Source organism: Triturus cristatus, chromosome 1_2 (genome assembly GCF_964204655.1).
Source record: "Triturus cristatus chromosome 1_2, aTriCri1.1, whole genome shotgun sequence".
NCBI classification, from domain to species: domain Eukaryota; kingdom Metazoa; phylum Chordata; class Amphibia; order Caudata; family Salamandridae; genus Triturus; species Triturus cristatus.
In genome coordinates, this window is record NC_140580.1 from 277,709,364 (window position 1) to 277,726,743 (window position 17,380).

Below are 17,380 nucleotides of genomic sequence, written 5' to 3' on the forward strand. Positions count from 1 at the left end.
AGGGGAGTCACTCCTTGACCCCAAGGGAGATTTCTTCAGTCCTCTGGTCTTTAGCAGAACGTCGATGGTCCAGGATTTGGCTTCAGAGTTTCATCCAGGATAATCTAAAATTCTGGTTACAAAGTTTCCTTACTTATACCTAAGGAAGGGGTTGGACTAGCTCTGGGGACCCACTTATGGGAGGGTTTGGAAAGAGGGGTGGCTACACCCATTTCCTTCATCCACTTTTGCGCCAGAGCAGGGGCTGGAAGCCCCTGAACCGGTCTGAGCTGGACAATGCACAGGGACACCAAATGTGCCCCCAGTGCAGGACTTCAAAGCACTCAGGAAGTGCTCCCACCCAGCCCCAATACACACAAGCCTGTCTGGGAGGTGGTTACACCTCCCTGTGACAGGAAACCTATTGTCCAGGCCTCCCCTGCTGCAATTTCAGTCAGCAGCAGGAGGCCAGACCCGTGTCTGTGGCTGCAGCATACATTTTGTGAGCCCGGGGCTCTATTAAGTTTCTACTGGGTATATGAGTGCTGCCATGTCTCTCCCTCTAGAAGGGTGGGATCATACTCCCACACCAGTTACTGGTGTGGGGGTATGATTCCAAGGTGTTTGACACCAAACACGACATGTTTCCGTGCAGCCAGTCCAAAGTTAGCATTTACCATTTGGTTATAATGCACTTAAGAGTATATGGTCAGACTGCACTACTGACAACCCCGGAGAAGAGATTCTGAAGGCTGCAGAGGGGCTCAACTCATGCCTGGGCACCCCCTCACATATAACCAAGCACCCTGCCTTCAGGATTGATAAGGCCTGACATAGGGGTGACTGGTAGGTTTGTATGTGCAGTATATGGTGAGATATAGTGAACCTATATCTCAGTAAGGGGTGCATGCACCACCTTACCCAGGCTGCAGTAGCAGACCTGTGGTGTCATTTTGGGTGGCTTTCCATGGGTGGCATAATACCTCAGAGGCCTGGTAGGCCTCTGAGGTACTATGCCCTGGGTACATAGTATACCATATACTAGGGACTTATAAGGGCACCTCAGATCCAATCTGTAATGTACCTAAAGTACATGGAATCATTTAAGAGAGAAAGCAGCTAGGCTGGGGCCCTGAATAGCAGGGTCCCAGCCAGACTAAAGTCGAAAAACAGTGAAACACCAGCAAAAAGTGGGGGTAAACATGTGAAGCTGATCCTATTCTCCTACAACTGTCACCGACATCGGTAGCCGATCTTTTGTCTACAAGAGTTGATGATTTCATGTTTTCTCCAGACCCATACACTGACTTTGATTCGGCTCACAGTGTATCAGGGAAGCTATGAATTTGGCCTCCATATTTTCAAAACAGAACAGAACTTGGAACTCTTCCTAAATATGATTTTTTTCTAAATTTGAAAATACATGGCAATTCAATCTGCTTACAGTAGAACTATTCATATAGAAAGGACTTTTTCGAATACTTCCAGGGACACATTGTCACCTTATTTACCACAATTTCATTTAGTCCCATATTATGAAATGGCTTTGATTTTTTTGAATACTTGTCGACCATTTATGCTTAGAATGAAAAAGTGCTTTAAAATGTACAGTACCTTTGCATTACAAGTTTTAGCAAAGCTTTTTAATAAACTTCTTTTAGTATGCTTTTACAAATGTTTTTAGCAACATGTGGTACGCAGTTTAATGTTTAACATTTTATGTTTAGCATTTAGTATTATCGTTCATTCGAAAGTGGAGTGGGTGTTGTATTCCGCTTTAGGTGAACGTATATAGGTTTTCATGAAACATGTCCTTATATAGGCACAATTGGCATTGCCCTTATATAGGCATAAGATCCCAGTCCTTATTTAGGCATTAGCCATGCTATCCAAATACAGGCATGGTCACCTACATCCGTCCACCCCAACATCACAACGAGTTCTTAGAAACAAGACCCTTAAGCTCTTGGGAGTTCCCCTAGCACAGGATTATTGATTTCTCCAAGAACTCATTTATTATGCATGAACCACTATTCCTTAAGGGTTCATTCCTGACGTCTTCCTCAGCCCGACTTTATGTCAATGCTAACATACCAAGGCACCTACTAGCTATAAATATACCTTCCCTTGCCCAAGCAAGTAGGAGGAGACCTTGACTTTAGAGGAGCCCGTGTCCAGGCCTGACGCACTAACAAGAGACGCTGTCATCCCTGCTCGCAGAGAATCCAGCTTCCAGTGTTCTGACTCCCTTCGCGGGGTGTTAGAGTTTGAGACCCGGAAAGAAATTCCCACCTCTCTCATTCTCAAGGTATGGAGATGACTAGAACCTAGAGGGACTCTTGGCATACCAGACTCTTGGCATACCAGACTATGGCATACCAGACTATAGCATACAGCACCTACTTCTTACCTAGTACTACACTTAGGTTAGGTACACTGGGGTAGAACTAGTTAGAGAAGCATCTCATGAGTACTCGCATTTTTAGCCTACGTTATTTATGTATATGAATATATGTGTCATAGCTAAAAGATAATGCTAGCGCAGTATTATTTCTTTCTAATGCTTACGCTGTACATAATATATCTTGCATACTGTCTTGTGATTGTAACAGCTCATATCTCTTACACAAGAAACAAGACTGTTCAATAAATCCTTTTATTGAAACCCCGTCTATTCATTCTGTGTAACTCTGAAGAAACTAATCATGCACGATTAACTGAGTGAAACTGTTATCTGTTGTTTCCACGATTCTGAGAGTGTTCTGATTCTAAAGGGAAATATAGTTGTCATGTTTATGCGGTTGCCAGAAACTACTCCCTTCTTATTTACAAGGAGTTTTGAGCGACCTCTGAGTTAGCTGGTACAAATTAATTAAGTTAAATATATTCGATAGGGGCATACTGACCTCAGTCCTATGCCAAATCTATAGGGTATATTATTCCAATGCGCAGAGCCTATTAGGGAAATAGGAACTACACTACAGGGGTAGGAGGGTCCAAGGGAAAGGATATTTAGAGACCAGCGAAAAGAAAATCCCCGATTAAACTGAAATCAAAACAACAAATCTACTCGGGTCTGTGCTAGCATGTAGTCAGTTATGGGAAAGAAAGATTTAGAGTCTCACAGAAAGCTAAAGGGGAAGATCCCTTTTAGACGAATGCCCTCACCCACCATATGTGCACACTAGTCCTCTTAACATACACAAGAGTGCAGGTCAGACATCGCTGTGGGGTTTACCACCAGTTAAAGGGCACTTCCCTTGTGGTTCTTGTGCTGCGTGTCCTCATACTTCACACACAACTGAGATAGATATAGGCACTGATAAACCATGGACCTTGACAAAGCATACGAACTGCAACAGTGAAAATTTGATTTATCTGATTTCTTGCCCATGTGCCTTACGCTACGTAGGCATGACTACGAGCAAGATCAAAACAAGGATACTCGAGCATAAGAACACAATTCGTTGCAAGAAAAGATCAACTAAAATGACAAATCATTTTAAAGACATGCATCACTGTGCAGAAGACTTGCTTTGGACGGATTTATAGCAACCGTACATTCCGACACATATAACAGACATATCTAAATTTGTGTTCCGATGAGAACAACGCTGGGTGTACAGGATTAAGAGTGACACCTGTGGTCTGAATGAAGAGATTCCCTGGCTATCACCGTGATTACATGCATTTGGTATATAGACAGGCATATCCTTCATTCTGACTCCACATGCTTTTTTTTGCCTTTGCTCAGGGACCTCTCTCTCTTTGCTTAGCAGTTTTGTAGGTATTGTATGATTTGGTTAGTTAGCTATGCAATGAATCGCTGCCAACACATACACCATGGGTGCTTGCCTGCCGATCACTGCTATGTCTTGCAAATTCAATAATGGTTTGCATGATACAAATGTCCTGATACTTAGAATCGCCACTTCGATATGTTTATGGGCTGTCAGTTATTTTATTTTAGACTTTGTGACACTGATCACGCACTGGCTGCTCACTACTGCACATAATGATCGTGAGTACTGTGACACTGATATCTTCATGGGCTGTCAGTTATTCAATCAATCAATCAATCAATCATAGGCATTTATAAAGCGCACTACTCACCCGGAGGGTCTCAAGGCGCTAGGGGGGGGGGGTCCGCTACTGCTCGAACAACCAGGTCTTGAGCTTCTTCCTGAAGGAGAGGTGGTCTTGGGTCAGGCGTAGGTCGGTCGGGAGGGTGTTCCAAGTCTTGGCGGCCAGGTGGGAGAAGGATCTTCCTCCTGTTGTCGCTCTGTGGATGCGGGGGACGGCTGCGAGGGCGTGACTGGTCGAGCGGAGGTGGCGTTTTGGAGCGTAGAAGTTGAGGCGGCTGTTGAGGTAGGTCGGGCCTTGGTTGTGTAGGGCTTTGTGTGCGTGGGTGAGGAGCCGGAAGGTGATTCTTTTGTTGATCGGGAGCCAGTGCAGGTCTCTCAGGTGTCTGGAGATGTGAGTTTGTCTGGGGACGTCGAGGATGAGTCTCGCCGAGGCGTTCTGGATCCGCTGGAGTCTCTTCTGGAGCTTGGCGGTGGTACCGGCGTAGAGGGCGTTGCCGTAGTCCAATCGACTGGTGACGAGGGCCTGGGTGACCGTCTTCCTGGTCTCGGTGGGGATCCACCGGAAGATCTTACGTAGCATGCGCAGGATGTTGAAACAGGACGAGGAGACGGCGTTGACTTGTCTGGTCATGGAGAGGGAGGAGTCCGGGATGAAGCCCAGGTTGCGTGCGTGGTCTGTCGGTTTGGGTGCGTTGCCCAGGGCGGGGGGCCACCAGGAGTCGTTCCAGGCAGAGGGTGAGGAGCCCAGGATGAGGACTTCCGTCTTGTCTGTGTTCAGTTTCAGGCGGCTGGTCGTCATCCACTCGGCCACGTTTTCTACTTTAAACTTCGTAACACTGATTACGCACTGGCTGCTTACTACTGCACATAATGATCGTGAGTACTGTGACACTGATATCTTCATGGGCTGTCAGATATTCTACTTTAAACTTCGCAACACTGATTACGCACTGGCTGCTTACTACTGCACATAATGATCGTGAGCACTGTGACACTGATTACGTACTGGACACTCACTATTGTACATGATGACCGGTAGTACTGTTCATTCTGCTTTGAACAATTGCACATTTAGATTGCAGGCCATTGTGTTTGTATTATAAGTAAAGCTTCCACGATTCAATACGGCCTAGTGTAACGCCAGGGCGCATGTGCAGCAAGGTGTCCGGGTATTGCGCGTGCGCACATTGCTGAACGTATGCTTTCTACAGGCATAGTACACGGACGCCCATGGGTCCTATCCCAGGTGCTGGGGGTTAGTTGCAGCCTTCGGCATTCTATATAATTGCAGTTCGTCCTCCCGTCGGTACCTCTGGCAGCTCATGTACCACGACGCGGTACCGACGGAGCGATGAGTTTGGGGGATTTGTGCTCTGTTTACTTCGGCACCACATTGTTGTAAACGGCTTTACCTGGCTGAATTTCTTCCTTTGTGATGTATTTAAAACATCAGTTGAAACTTTTTCTTGCACGTAAACTGTGTGTTTGTTGCTGACTTAAAGCTCCAGTTGTCTTAAGAGACTTAATATCGTGGGGCTGTGGCGCTCTAAGTACACATTGTATTGAGGCTGCGTTACACCCATGACCTAATAGTATATACGGGCCGTTAGGGCTTGTATGCATTCTCACACGGTTTTCAATCGATGGTGCTATTAATACCATCAGAAGTATCCCTGCACGCTTTTGTGTGTTTTAGTTGCACTTTGAGACACGCCGTTTTCTATAGGCACATGGTATCCGTTTTAACCTACTTTAATAGACAACTAATTTTCTGTGCCTAGCGTGTGTATGTAGTTCATATAACAACGAGGTCAGGATGGTCCCGCGCTTTACATACTGGTCATTGCTTTGGGACTCGTTTATAGAAACATCCAGCTATCCTAGGCCGCATGAAATAGATTGCTGAAATTGTGAATATTAGAGCCTCCTCATCTCAGCATATATGTAATACTTTTATTCACCTTCACTTTGAACTGGATTCAGTCCTCAGTTGTTAGTCCTCCTACACTGTATGTGTGTAAGGTCCACCACTAGTACACTGTTTCTAATCCGCATTAAGAGTTTATATGTGTGACACATGGTCTTGTGTTTTTTACAGAGCGGGCCCTCTTCCCCGAGTTGTCACCAGGCTGAGGTGGGGCTTATTGATCATTTAGGTAAGTGGATCAAACGAAATTGTGTTTGAGTACCTTTTAGAACTCAAAAGGAGATACAAAAGTACTCCTTTTGAAATTGAATGTCCGTACTACAAAGTCTAATTGAGTTTTGTCTGATTTTTTTGTCTCACTCTTATAGATAAGTTCCAGTAGTATTCTACTCCACACAGAGGCGCAACTAGAGCCAAATTTCGGTGGGGGGCTAAGAAAAAATTTCGGGGGGGGGGGGGCTGAAATTTTAAGCAACAGGCAGAATGGAGCTGCAGGGGCTCTTAAAAGGGGTGAAACAACAGCAAGGCCTCATTAACATGCAAATGGTCTTTTTAAAGACCTGTGAAGTGCTCGGGTGCGGCTGTGTGTGTGCCCGGGAAGCTGTCTCATCCCGGGCTGCGACACATGACGGGGGGGGGGGGAGCTGAAGCCCTTTGAGTCCAATGGGTGTTGCACGCCTGACTCCACATAGGATTACTGGTTGGGTATAATTTTTTATTTCTTTTTTATTGCACTATTAGCAACAGCTTTGTTCTTTGGTCCTGAAGAAAGCTCATATACTGATGTAGATCGCTTGAGCTGAAACATGTCGACCGTCCGTTATATCTAGCAGTCTCTATTTTTTACTGCTTTCTGCACTGCTTTTTAATCCTACCAGTGCGAGCAAGCGAATAAATAATTTTTTGCCCCCACTAGGTAGTTTTAATTCACTTTCTTTATTGCACTTATGAATGACTCTCACGCTGCGACCTCACTACACCAATTTCTCACATATGGGGTTTTAGCATCCCCAGGACAGTGGTAGTATCTCAAAAAAACATCCCTGAGCTCCTGCCTCACAGTGAGGTGGTTGTAGCCCTCAGTAAGACTAGGTTTTCCCTCTGGGAGGAGAAGCCCATATGATGAAGCATGCCACCTATGGTGGGTGAGGGCATTCGTCCTAAAAGGGATCTTCCCCTTTAGCTTTCTGTAATACTCTAAATCTTTCTTTCTCATAACTGACTACATGCTAGCACAGACCCAAGTAGATTTGGTGTTTTGAAGGCTGAGATGAGACTGCGCTCAAAAAGAATCGAAAGATGATTGGACAAGAGGAGGAGAAGAAGCAACACAAACTGCAACATTTTCTTTCTACTGTTTATAGAACAGCCTGTTTCTAGAGTAGGTTACTGCTTTTTCCAGACCCCACTACTGAGATACGCTTTTTCAGAGACCGTTTTACCCTGATGCTTTTCCAGACCCATACCACTTGTCCGCACTGAAGCTGAATGCTAATGGCTTTATACTGAAGGCTGAATGCTGATTTGCCACCGACCTGATTTCTGATTGCAGTGGCTATTGCGCCTACATGATTATTTTTGCTTTTTGTGAACCTCTCTTTATGGGAAGTTCAGCTGATATTGATTGATCAAATTTGAGCTTCATGCACTAACTTCCACTCATTCCTCTCCAACTCTTTATCGGTTTCTGCTAACACCAATTTTGCTGTATTCATTAGAATAGGGCTATTTCCTTTATGGAATGCACTGTATTGCTTTATTTGTTATGACTTTTTCTAACCATATTTGTATTATCAATTCTGTAATTTGATTGATGCATTTGACTAGTTGAATAAAGAATACAAAGATAATAATATAAATGTTTATTGAAAATAAAACCCTTTAAAACGAATCAGAACTCTAATTATTTATAGGTTCCTGCTAACACCCAATTCACCCTATTCTTTTCTTTATAGAACGCTCTGTATTGCATTATTTGTCATGACTTGTTCTAACCATATTTTTATTATCAGTTCTGTAATCTGATTGATGCATTTGACTAATTGAATAAAAAGATCAAATTTACTAAACCTTTTTAATATAAATAAAACCTTTATAACTAATCAAAACGTTAATTATTGACTGAACTTAGAAATAGTACTGCAATTAAAATTTGTTTTGCTTTATAGCTCCTGGTCTCCTCATATACATCGGCAAAGGTCTGGCGCAGGGAGTGAAGGCCACACAGAGAGAGAGGGAATCTCTGAGTGAGATAGAGATGTGAAACCTTTTCTATTTAAATTGATTCCCGCGCTAGCACCTGCAAGATTGGTCAAAGAGATGATCACTCACTGCTTATATTTGGCATGATTTGCAAGTCACGACCTTGAAACAGGCATGGCCAAATCAGCCTTTCATCCTTTCATAGTTGGCAAACTGAGTGCCATTGAAAAGGACAATACTAACCTCTGTTATAAACATCCTTTAGAAATTGCAGCATCTACAGGAAAAAGAGCTGTATAAATAACCAGTCATAATATTATAGAGAAAACAAGATTAACACCAGGCAACACAGTTCATCTTTTAAAACCTACACTGTTATTCTTCCTTTCATTATTTTCATTACTATTTGATGTTAGAGAGCGCAGTGCCTCTCCCTTTGGTTTCTTCAAGAGGAGACATTAGTGCTAGGAGCAAGAATAAATCTTGCTTTCAAAAGCTGAATTGGCAGCTAAAGTCAGCAGATTAGACAAATTTCAAGTCAAGCATTTTGAGTTACAGAGAACACGGTGTTTGGGAACATGGAAAGATTAGGTGCTAGAGGTAATGTAGGCGCTATGTTTCAAAGTGTAATGAGCAATGATTTATCGAGGTGGTCCACCCTAAAATTAGAACAGAGACACGGACAGTGATGGGTCGTCCCGCGTTACTGACCTGGTCCACCCTAAAATTAGAACAGGGACATGGACAGTGATGGGTCGTCCCGAGTTACTGACCTGGTCCACCCTAAAATTAGAACAGGGACATGGACAGTGATGGGTCGTCCCGAGTTACTGACCTGGTCCACCCTAAAATTAGAACAGGGACATGGACAGTGATGGGTCGTCCCGAGTTACTGACCTGGTCCACCCTAAAATTAGAACAGAGACTTGGACAGTGATGGGTCGTCCCGAGTTACTGGCCTGCTACTGAAAACTCGCCCAGAGATAATCTGTAAGCAGCCCCAGACTTGCAGATAATTGCTGTCCGATCACTTTCTGATACATTTCAAACTTCAATCTTTTCTAAGTCCGGGGTTTATATGCCTGGATATGCATTTTACGGAGAACGATCACCTGTTTAGATTCAACTAAGTAGCTACAGATTTCATGCACGCATTGTTGCGATAGGCCGGACCTTTCTGTATTTTGGATCAGTTTCTATTTCTGCTGAAATACAAAGATGGTGAGGATATCTTGTGCAATATTTTGGAAGTTACTTTTTCCTTTCACCGCACAATTCTGTGGAGCATATGCTGAAGAATGCTCAATATACCATGGAACCTTTAAAAATATGGAGCCCCCCAGTAATTTAATTTAAAGCACGAGCACAGAAGTTGTCCGCGAGATCACTTCCCCAAAGAAGTCCAAAATGACAGCCATGAAAGCAACAGATTTCATGTACATTTGCCCTCCTGTTTCACAGGCTGTTGCCACAAATAATACTCTGACATGGAGACTTGCTCTGCTGTGCAACATGTCTAAAAAAACAAAACATTTAAAAAGCCAGAAGATCTCACAAAGGCTAAACCTATTGACTTTGCCAAAGATTGTTTCTACCATATAATTGTTAAAATGAATGTGGTCTCCATGCCAAATGTGGACCTGTACGAAGCAATATAATTTGGCAAGTCAAACATTTTGTAATAACAATGCCTAAAATAAAACCCTAGCAGACATCATTGCTAATGTATTGTTTCCCTGGAATGAATATTGCAATAAAAGAGAAGTTCATTAATCTGCCATATACCTCTTTTGATTTGTTGGTAGTTGCAGTGAAGTTACATTTGCAGTTATTTAGGAGTGGATATTCACAACCGTTTATTACTTTAATTTTGTTTTAGGTCATTTAAATTACTTATGGCCATCATTACAATATAGTCTTTCAAATAAATCTGAATAATGAACTATCCAGAACGTACCGTTTTCATCGAAATAGCCCTGCAAAATAAAATAAATAAATCAGCTATAATGTATATAAATTGGCCGTCCTCTGAACAGTTATTGTTTTCAAATAAATATTACTTTGCATAGAGTTCACAGCGCAAATTAAAAATAAATAACTTTGTAATCAAGCACAGAATTTACATGTGAATTTAAACACAAATGTTTTGAAAAATTGCTTTTAATCTTATACATGCATAGATGATGTGGGGTCAATGAAAAAAGGTTAAAGTGAAGTTATGGTTAGCTTTGACGTTATCATATTTTTAAAACAAAAATCTCACTAATTCACTTAAACAGTTAAAATGCAGTTATGATTACGGAGATTAAAAACAAAAAACTGACATTCGATGGTTATGAATGAAATGAATGAATGAAAAAGACTTTGCAGGAATTGCCCAAAGGCATCAAGGCACTATCAACAGTTAGTCTAGGGAGGTAAAGAGGAAATCAGATTACACCTACTACCTATCTTTAAAGAGTGAAAAGCCAAGTTTTAAGGGCCTTACAAAATAGAATATGGGAATGAAGACTGGAGATGGAGTAAGGGAGCAAATTCCACAACTTAGATGCTGCCACTGAGAATATTTTACCTCCCCACCTTGATTTTCGATGCTTAGGACCAATTAAGAGATTTCTATCTGAGGATCTCAATGGTCTGGGGGTGTGTATCATTGAAATAAGTTCCTAAATTCTGCTAGGGCCATGTTTTAAAAGGCCCGATGGACAATGCAAAGAGAATTGGATGTAATACGTTTGCTCCTGGGTAACCAGTGAAGTTTACAAATCCCCTCAGAAACTGACTGGAATCTGGGGACATCAAGAATTACTCTGGCTGCAGCATTTCAAACCTGCTGCAATTTGGCAAGTGAAGTCCTATTAATATCCAGGTAAAGAATAGAACTGCAATCTAGCAGAACAACAAAACCCCAAATGGTAACCCCACATTTTTTTAGGTTCAGGAGAGGGCTAAATATAGTTCAAACCTAATACAAAAACCTGGCTCAACCTGTATTGTTTCTTGTAAAGAATTATTCTGTCAGTGATCCATGATATATCACACCAGTGTTCCAAAATAACATTTTATTTTCTTATACAAAATTAGTAATTCCTCTTCACAACTCATCAAAACTATATATATTTATGAATATTCTTTACATTATTAAGTTATTTCTTTATCACAAGCCTTTCATGCACAAGCCTCTTATATAACAATCACTCAAACCCGAACACTCCATAATACTCAGAAAGAAGCTGGTTAATGCACCAAGGAGGATTCCTCCTCAGTCTCATCTTATATTCCCTGCCTCTTAGGATGCAATCAAATGTGACTTAATTTCTCAGACTTGTAGCAAGCTTAAACGAATACTGGAAGACTTACTTCAATCCCAGTTTGACCGTCTAGACCTAATTGAGCACAAACTATCTTCTATTTGTCCGGTAGGGGTTGGGACCTTTGATCATCACACTAAAACTAAAAATTCTGCCATTGACCCATATCAGTGTAGTTACAACTAGGTTCACCTATTACATCGAAGAGTTTATCAAAATAGGGTTATCCTTTGCTATAAAATTGTCATTATATGAAAAGTAATATTATTGACTGTGAGGTTTCTTGGTCAGCTCACATTGAAAGTCTGAATTTGGCCACTCTTAAGTGGATTAAGAAATAAAGTGGAGTCCAAAGTGGTCCTGAACCAAGCAGTAAGTCCAGCCCTGGCTCGACCCTCACTGGAGGGAACAGCGAGGGACAGAATAACAAAAAATAAAGAACCTTCACAAAATATATTATTAGTTGCCTAGGTTTCCAGTAAGAGAATGATTTTGTATAATTCAATATATTCCAACCAGTTATCTAGATCAATTTTAGCATAAATGCCAGCAATATGCCATGGTGTAAAGAACTGGAGGAGGGTATGGATCTCGAGATGCCGGTTACATCATGCAGCTGTCTCAATTCCGTCACTTACAATGGGCTATATTTGGAAAAGAAAAAAGTGGATTTTAGGGCTTAACCAAACAGCAAGGCTTGGTATGCAGCCCTGTGCCCTGCCATCTGTCATTATCTGGTAGATTAAAAGGGAGGGTGGCAAAAGTGCTCTTTTGTTGGTAAAATGTTTGATATTTAATGTCTAGTTAAGCCCTGATAAAGGATCCCAGGTGCTATGCAGATCTATCAATTTGGGGTTTTATTAAATATTAAAAAGCTTTGATTTGGTAATAACTATTGCACAATTTGACAAATTTGCATGAAAGCTTCAGATGCATTTTGATGGCTGGCTTTATGGAGGTTGATTGGTCCACTGTTGCACACGTCTGTAAGCCTAGCCGTTTTAATTGATGGAGCCATTCAACTGGAATACAGACATTGTGCTCACAAATGCAGTAGTGCTATGATTTTAACAATGTATTTTTATATAATATGCTTCTGCACTTTTATGTAAATTTTGTAGGGCTCTAATAAGTGTGAGTCTTTTATCTGGCATACTCACCCCTACGTCTTGATTTCTTTTTTTTTTTACGAAGATGACATGTTTTTAACTGTCAGTTAACTTTGTCTGTAGAATGAAATAAGGCATGTATGTGTTGCTGAATCCACTGTTTTGTATTCTTTGCACTTTGATGGTCGTAATGACCGAATAAAGTTCTTTGACTGACTATAGTTTTAAGATTCTTTTTTTTTTTTATGGGTAATATATAGGTTGTTCTGTGTTTGCATTTATGAAAAAGTGGCTTGATTTAAGAAAAGAAATTATAAAATATTTTTATATTAAAATAAATGTATTGTATTAATCTTAATATATTTTTGATTTAAACTAAAGATGTTTTTTGTAATTCATCTGCTTTTACTCATTGGGAATTATGTAATTTAATTATTTAAAAAATAAAGATTGTTTTAATTTATTATGTTTGTCAATTTTAAAGTTATGGTACATGTTTGTCTTTTTTTTAAAGTTTTGGTAGTACTTCCAATTATCTTATTTATTTCACGTGGTTTACTTTTTTGGAATAATGAAAAAGGCTTTCTGATATATATTAGTTTTAGTGTAATGTATGTGTCAGTATTTACATAATGTTGCAAGGTCACATTTCATCCTGTCTATTAATATTTTGCGGGAGTAGTTAATTCTGAAATAAAAATTACATCACTTTCATCAAAATGGTTACATTTGGAGTTGGTATAGTTAACCTGAACTCTTCAAAGTCCAACACATTCCCCAGTGTGGTTGAGTTTGGAGTTGGAATAATACATTTATACGCTACAAAGTCTGACACTTGACCACATGTGGTTGTGTTTTGCATAGGAATAGTAAATCTTTACCCACCAAAAGACAACACTTTCCTTCCATGCGGTTAAGTTTTGCATGGGAATAGTAAATCTGCCCCCACCAAAGTCCAACACTTTCCCCAGTGTGGTTGCATTTTTCTTGGGAATAGTAAATCTTAACACCCACTCCCACAGTCCAACACTTTCCCAAATGTTGTTAAGTTTGGATTTGGAATGGTAAAGGTGAACCCCTCCAAAGTCTGACACTTTTCCTATTGTGGTTAAATTTTGGGTTTGAATAGTAAAAGTAACTCACATCCTGCAATGCCAGGATGCGGGGAATTACTGCCTGATTGCCCTCCTGGATACGTAACAGAAGGGTTACACAAGTATTCTTAATAAAGAACTACAAACCGGGGCAGCAGAAAAAAAGCTTTCAAAAGGGTTGCCAAATCAAAGATAACCTAGCCTGCATTTCTTATCTGTGTGAAGCAACTATGCCATGCAAGAGCAAGACTCTTTACGTTGATTCTATAGACTTTCAAACTGCGTTTGATATTGTCTAAAGAACAAAACTCTGATCAACGTTGAACACCTGGGGTATTCCACCCCATTTACTGACAACCATCAACGCTTTCCATTCCAACACCTGGGTGAAGACAAAAGTCAGTGTGGGTTGGCCACTACTGCAAAAATCATGACAAATACAGGCCTGAAGCAAGGTTGCATTCTGTTGCTACTTCTAATTAATCTTTACTTGGCAGACTTAACAGAGCCTCTTGAAAAGGAGAGGGCATTTCCACCAAAGATGGCTGGCACCAGTCTTCAGTTGCTACATTATGCGGATGATATGGTTCTTTTTGATATGCCACCAATAGACCCACAGAGACTCTTTGATGCACTTGCCACTTACTGCAAAGCCAATGACTTAACGATTAATATAGCAAAAACAATGGTGATGAGCAAACCTAAAAAACAGGAAAGCCTGGTTCTTTGAGGGGAGTGCGGTTGAAATTATTGACACGTACATATACCTGGGATGTGACATGTACAAAAAATACCTGGGATGTATGGCTGGACTGTGGGGACTGCTTCACACCACACATCCACGCCCAGCAGGTGGCAGCAAATTCTTTGAAATGGGCATTTCATAAGCTACAGAAGTCAATGGTGAATCCTGATCTACGGCGCCTCCTAAAGGTGATGGGCTGCAAACTATTACCTACCATCGCCTATGGAGCAACTATATTCCGAGATGAGCTGGCAAACTGGTTGGACAGGGCACAATCCACTTGCTATAGAAGAGTCCTTTTCCTGCTCAACTGCAGCCCACATGTTCAAATTCAACAAGAATTTTGCCTGTTTTCGCAGCACTTGAAGGCAAAATGCTTGGCCTGCTGCCTCAAAGCCAAGCAGGCAAAGAATAACACACTAAAACATGCAATCTGGGAAGTAATAAGCAACCCCCTTGACAAGCTAGCGTAGCTCCCTAAACCTTGCATTGGATGTTTTGGAGGTCAGAAAATTTGGTCAAGTGATTTCCCAATGACCCTAGTCTTAAAATTATTGGTTAAGCAAGCAAAACGAATATCAAGGGAAAAGGATTTGCAGGACCTGAAGAAACTGTCCCGCAACACTGTACGAACAAGGGGCTCTGCCGACCTACCTCTCACTGCCTTTTAGCAAGGTAATGAGAAAACAACTGAGAAGACTAAGAGTTGGTTAATCTCTCTGAACACCTACTGGAATGGCCGGGGGAACTTTGATGATTCCAATAGACAATGCCTTTTCTGTGCAAAAGGAGAGTACTCTCTGACCCATATTCACTGTGTTTGCAAAAAGTAGCTGCTGCTAAGAAAGTTCTGGGCGAGAAAGCAAAAGACACACAATTGATGGACGGAATGCAGAACAAATCAAAACTTTCACCCCCAGTCAAGCGATCTGGGTTAAATCCTTCATTCCTTTGCTCCCTATGCCAACCCAGTTTAGACCTGGCCATATGCAAATCAGTCTTGACCCTGTGCCTCATGGGAACAGTCCAGCCCAAAATGCTGAGCCAGGTCCTCCCTGGACCGGAAACAAGCATCCTAGGACCGGTTTCGGGGTTTCACCCCTCTTCAGCCAGGATAGCTTGATTCCAGTGGCACAGTGAGCCCAGGACCCATGTCTGGGCTTACCTGGTGCACTTAGGGCGAGAAAGCAAAAGACACACAATTGATGGACGGAATGCAGAACAAATCAAAACTTTCACCCCCAGTCAAGCGATCTGGGTTAAATCCTTCATTCCTTTGCTCCCTATGCCAACCCAGTTTAGACCTGGCCATATGCAAATCAGTCTTGACCCTGTGCCTCATGGGAACAGTCCAGCCCAAAATGCCAAGCCAGGTCCTCCCTGGACCGGAAACAAGCATCCCTGGACCGGTTTCGGGGTTTCACCCCTCTTCAGCCAGGATAGCTTGATCCCAGTGGCACAGTGAGCCCAGGACCCATGTCTGGGCATACCTGGTGCACTTAGGGCGAGAAAGCAAAAGACACACAATTGAAAGTTCTGGTTACACCCAATATGGCGTACCCTAAACATCAGAACTTGACCAGCTGCCAGGCAGCATGTTTGAGAGGTGAATCATCGCGACTAGTGACTCAATTTTTTAAATGTATTAAATATTCTCAAGCACCTTCTGTCACTGCAGTGGACATTGAATTTCTTTTTAATTTAATATGCTGCTAAAAACTTTGCACTATCCCAGATCAAAAGCATTCCACCTTATATGGGCATTAAGAGCTGACTTTGCATACCAGACAAAGCTAGAACTTTAGATGCTGGGTGTGTAGGTTAACTGAGTATTTCATGGTCCTCATGGTCCTTATGACCATGATGCTAGATAATATTATTTTCAGTGTGGGCATTTCAATCTATTATGCTCAATGGCCTTTTAACTTATTTTAACTCGATATTAAGGGTGGACGGTAAACTGTGCTCTGCTGGCAGAGTTCATGGAGCTTTGCCACCCTGTGCTCTGCTTGGAGGGCAGAGTTTGGCAAAAACACAGTGTTAACCGGCACACGAGTTTACCAGCATCCACCCCTACTTTACAGTACACCTTGTGACACTGACATCTCTTTGAAAAGACATGTACTAGCTGTAATCCGTGAGTGTTCTGGCACCATCTTTCACCCACAGGCTTTGTGAAAAATTCTGTCCTCAACTGACATGCTGACTTCAGTGCACACCCTAAATTTTCAAAGCATCACCAAGCAGCCTGTTGACTTGATGAATATAAAACATTTGTCCTGGATGCCTGTATACTGAATTGCTTTGGAGGTTGTTTTGTAAAAACGGTTTGTTGTTGCTCCTAGGTTACAATCAGATAAATGCTACTAGCACTCAAAATTCTGAGCTGCCTTATACCTTTTCTTTTCACCCTCAAAACATTGTGAGTTGCTTGCCGGAGTTCGAGCTTATAGGCTGGGCCAGGTGGTTAGTATGACTGGCTGACGACCCCCACTGGCATGGAATGCAAAAGACACACAATTGATGGACGGAATGCAGAGAAAATCAAAACAGAGATCTGGGATAAATCCATCATTATTTTGCTCACGATGCCACCCCAGTTTAGACCTGGCCATATGCAAATCAGTCTTGACCCTGTGCCTCATGGGAACAGTCCAGCCCAAACTGCCAAGCCAGGTCCTCTCTGGACCGGAAACAAGCATCCTTGGACCGGATTAGGTGTTTCACCATTCATCAGCCAATATAGCTTGATTCCAGTGGCACAGTGTGCCTGGGACCCATATCTGGGCATAGCCGGCACACTTAGGGCAAGAAAGCAAAAGACACACAATTGATGGTCGAAATGCAGAGAAAACATTCACCCCCAGTCAAGAGATTTGGGTTAAATCTATCATTTGTTTGCTCACCATGCCACCCCAGTTTGTAGCA

The 17,380-nt window shown here is 41.9% G+C and overlaps 1 protein-coding gene across 6 annotated transcripts in view; it reads right to left on the reverse strand.

Annotated features, from left to right (window-relative positions):
* Positions 1-17,380, reverse strand: part of LOC146867157 (uncharacterized) — a 1,274,092-nt gene that overhangs the window by 411,831 nt on the left and 844,881 nt on the right. For all 6 annotated transcript variants that reach the window (XM_085603699.1, XM_085603695.1, XM_085603693.1 and 3 more), the window contains one exon: positions 10,151-10,169. In XM_085603699.1, the coding sequence (XP_085459825.1) occupies positions 10,151-10,169 (19 nt within the window). The remainder of the gene's footprint in view (positions 1-10,150; positions 10,170-17,380) is intronic.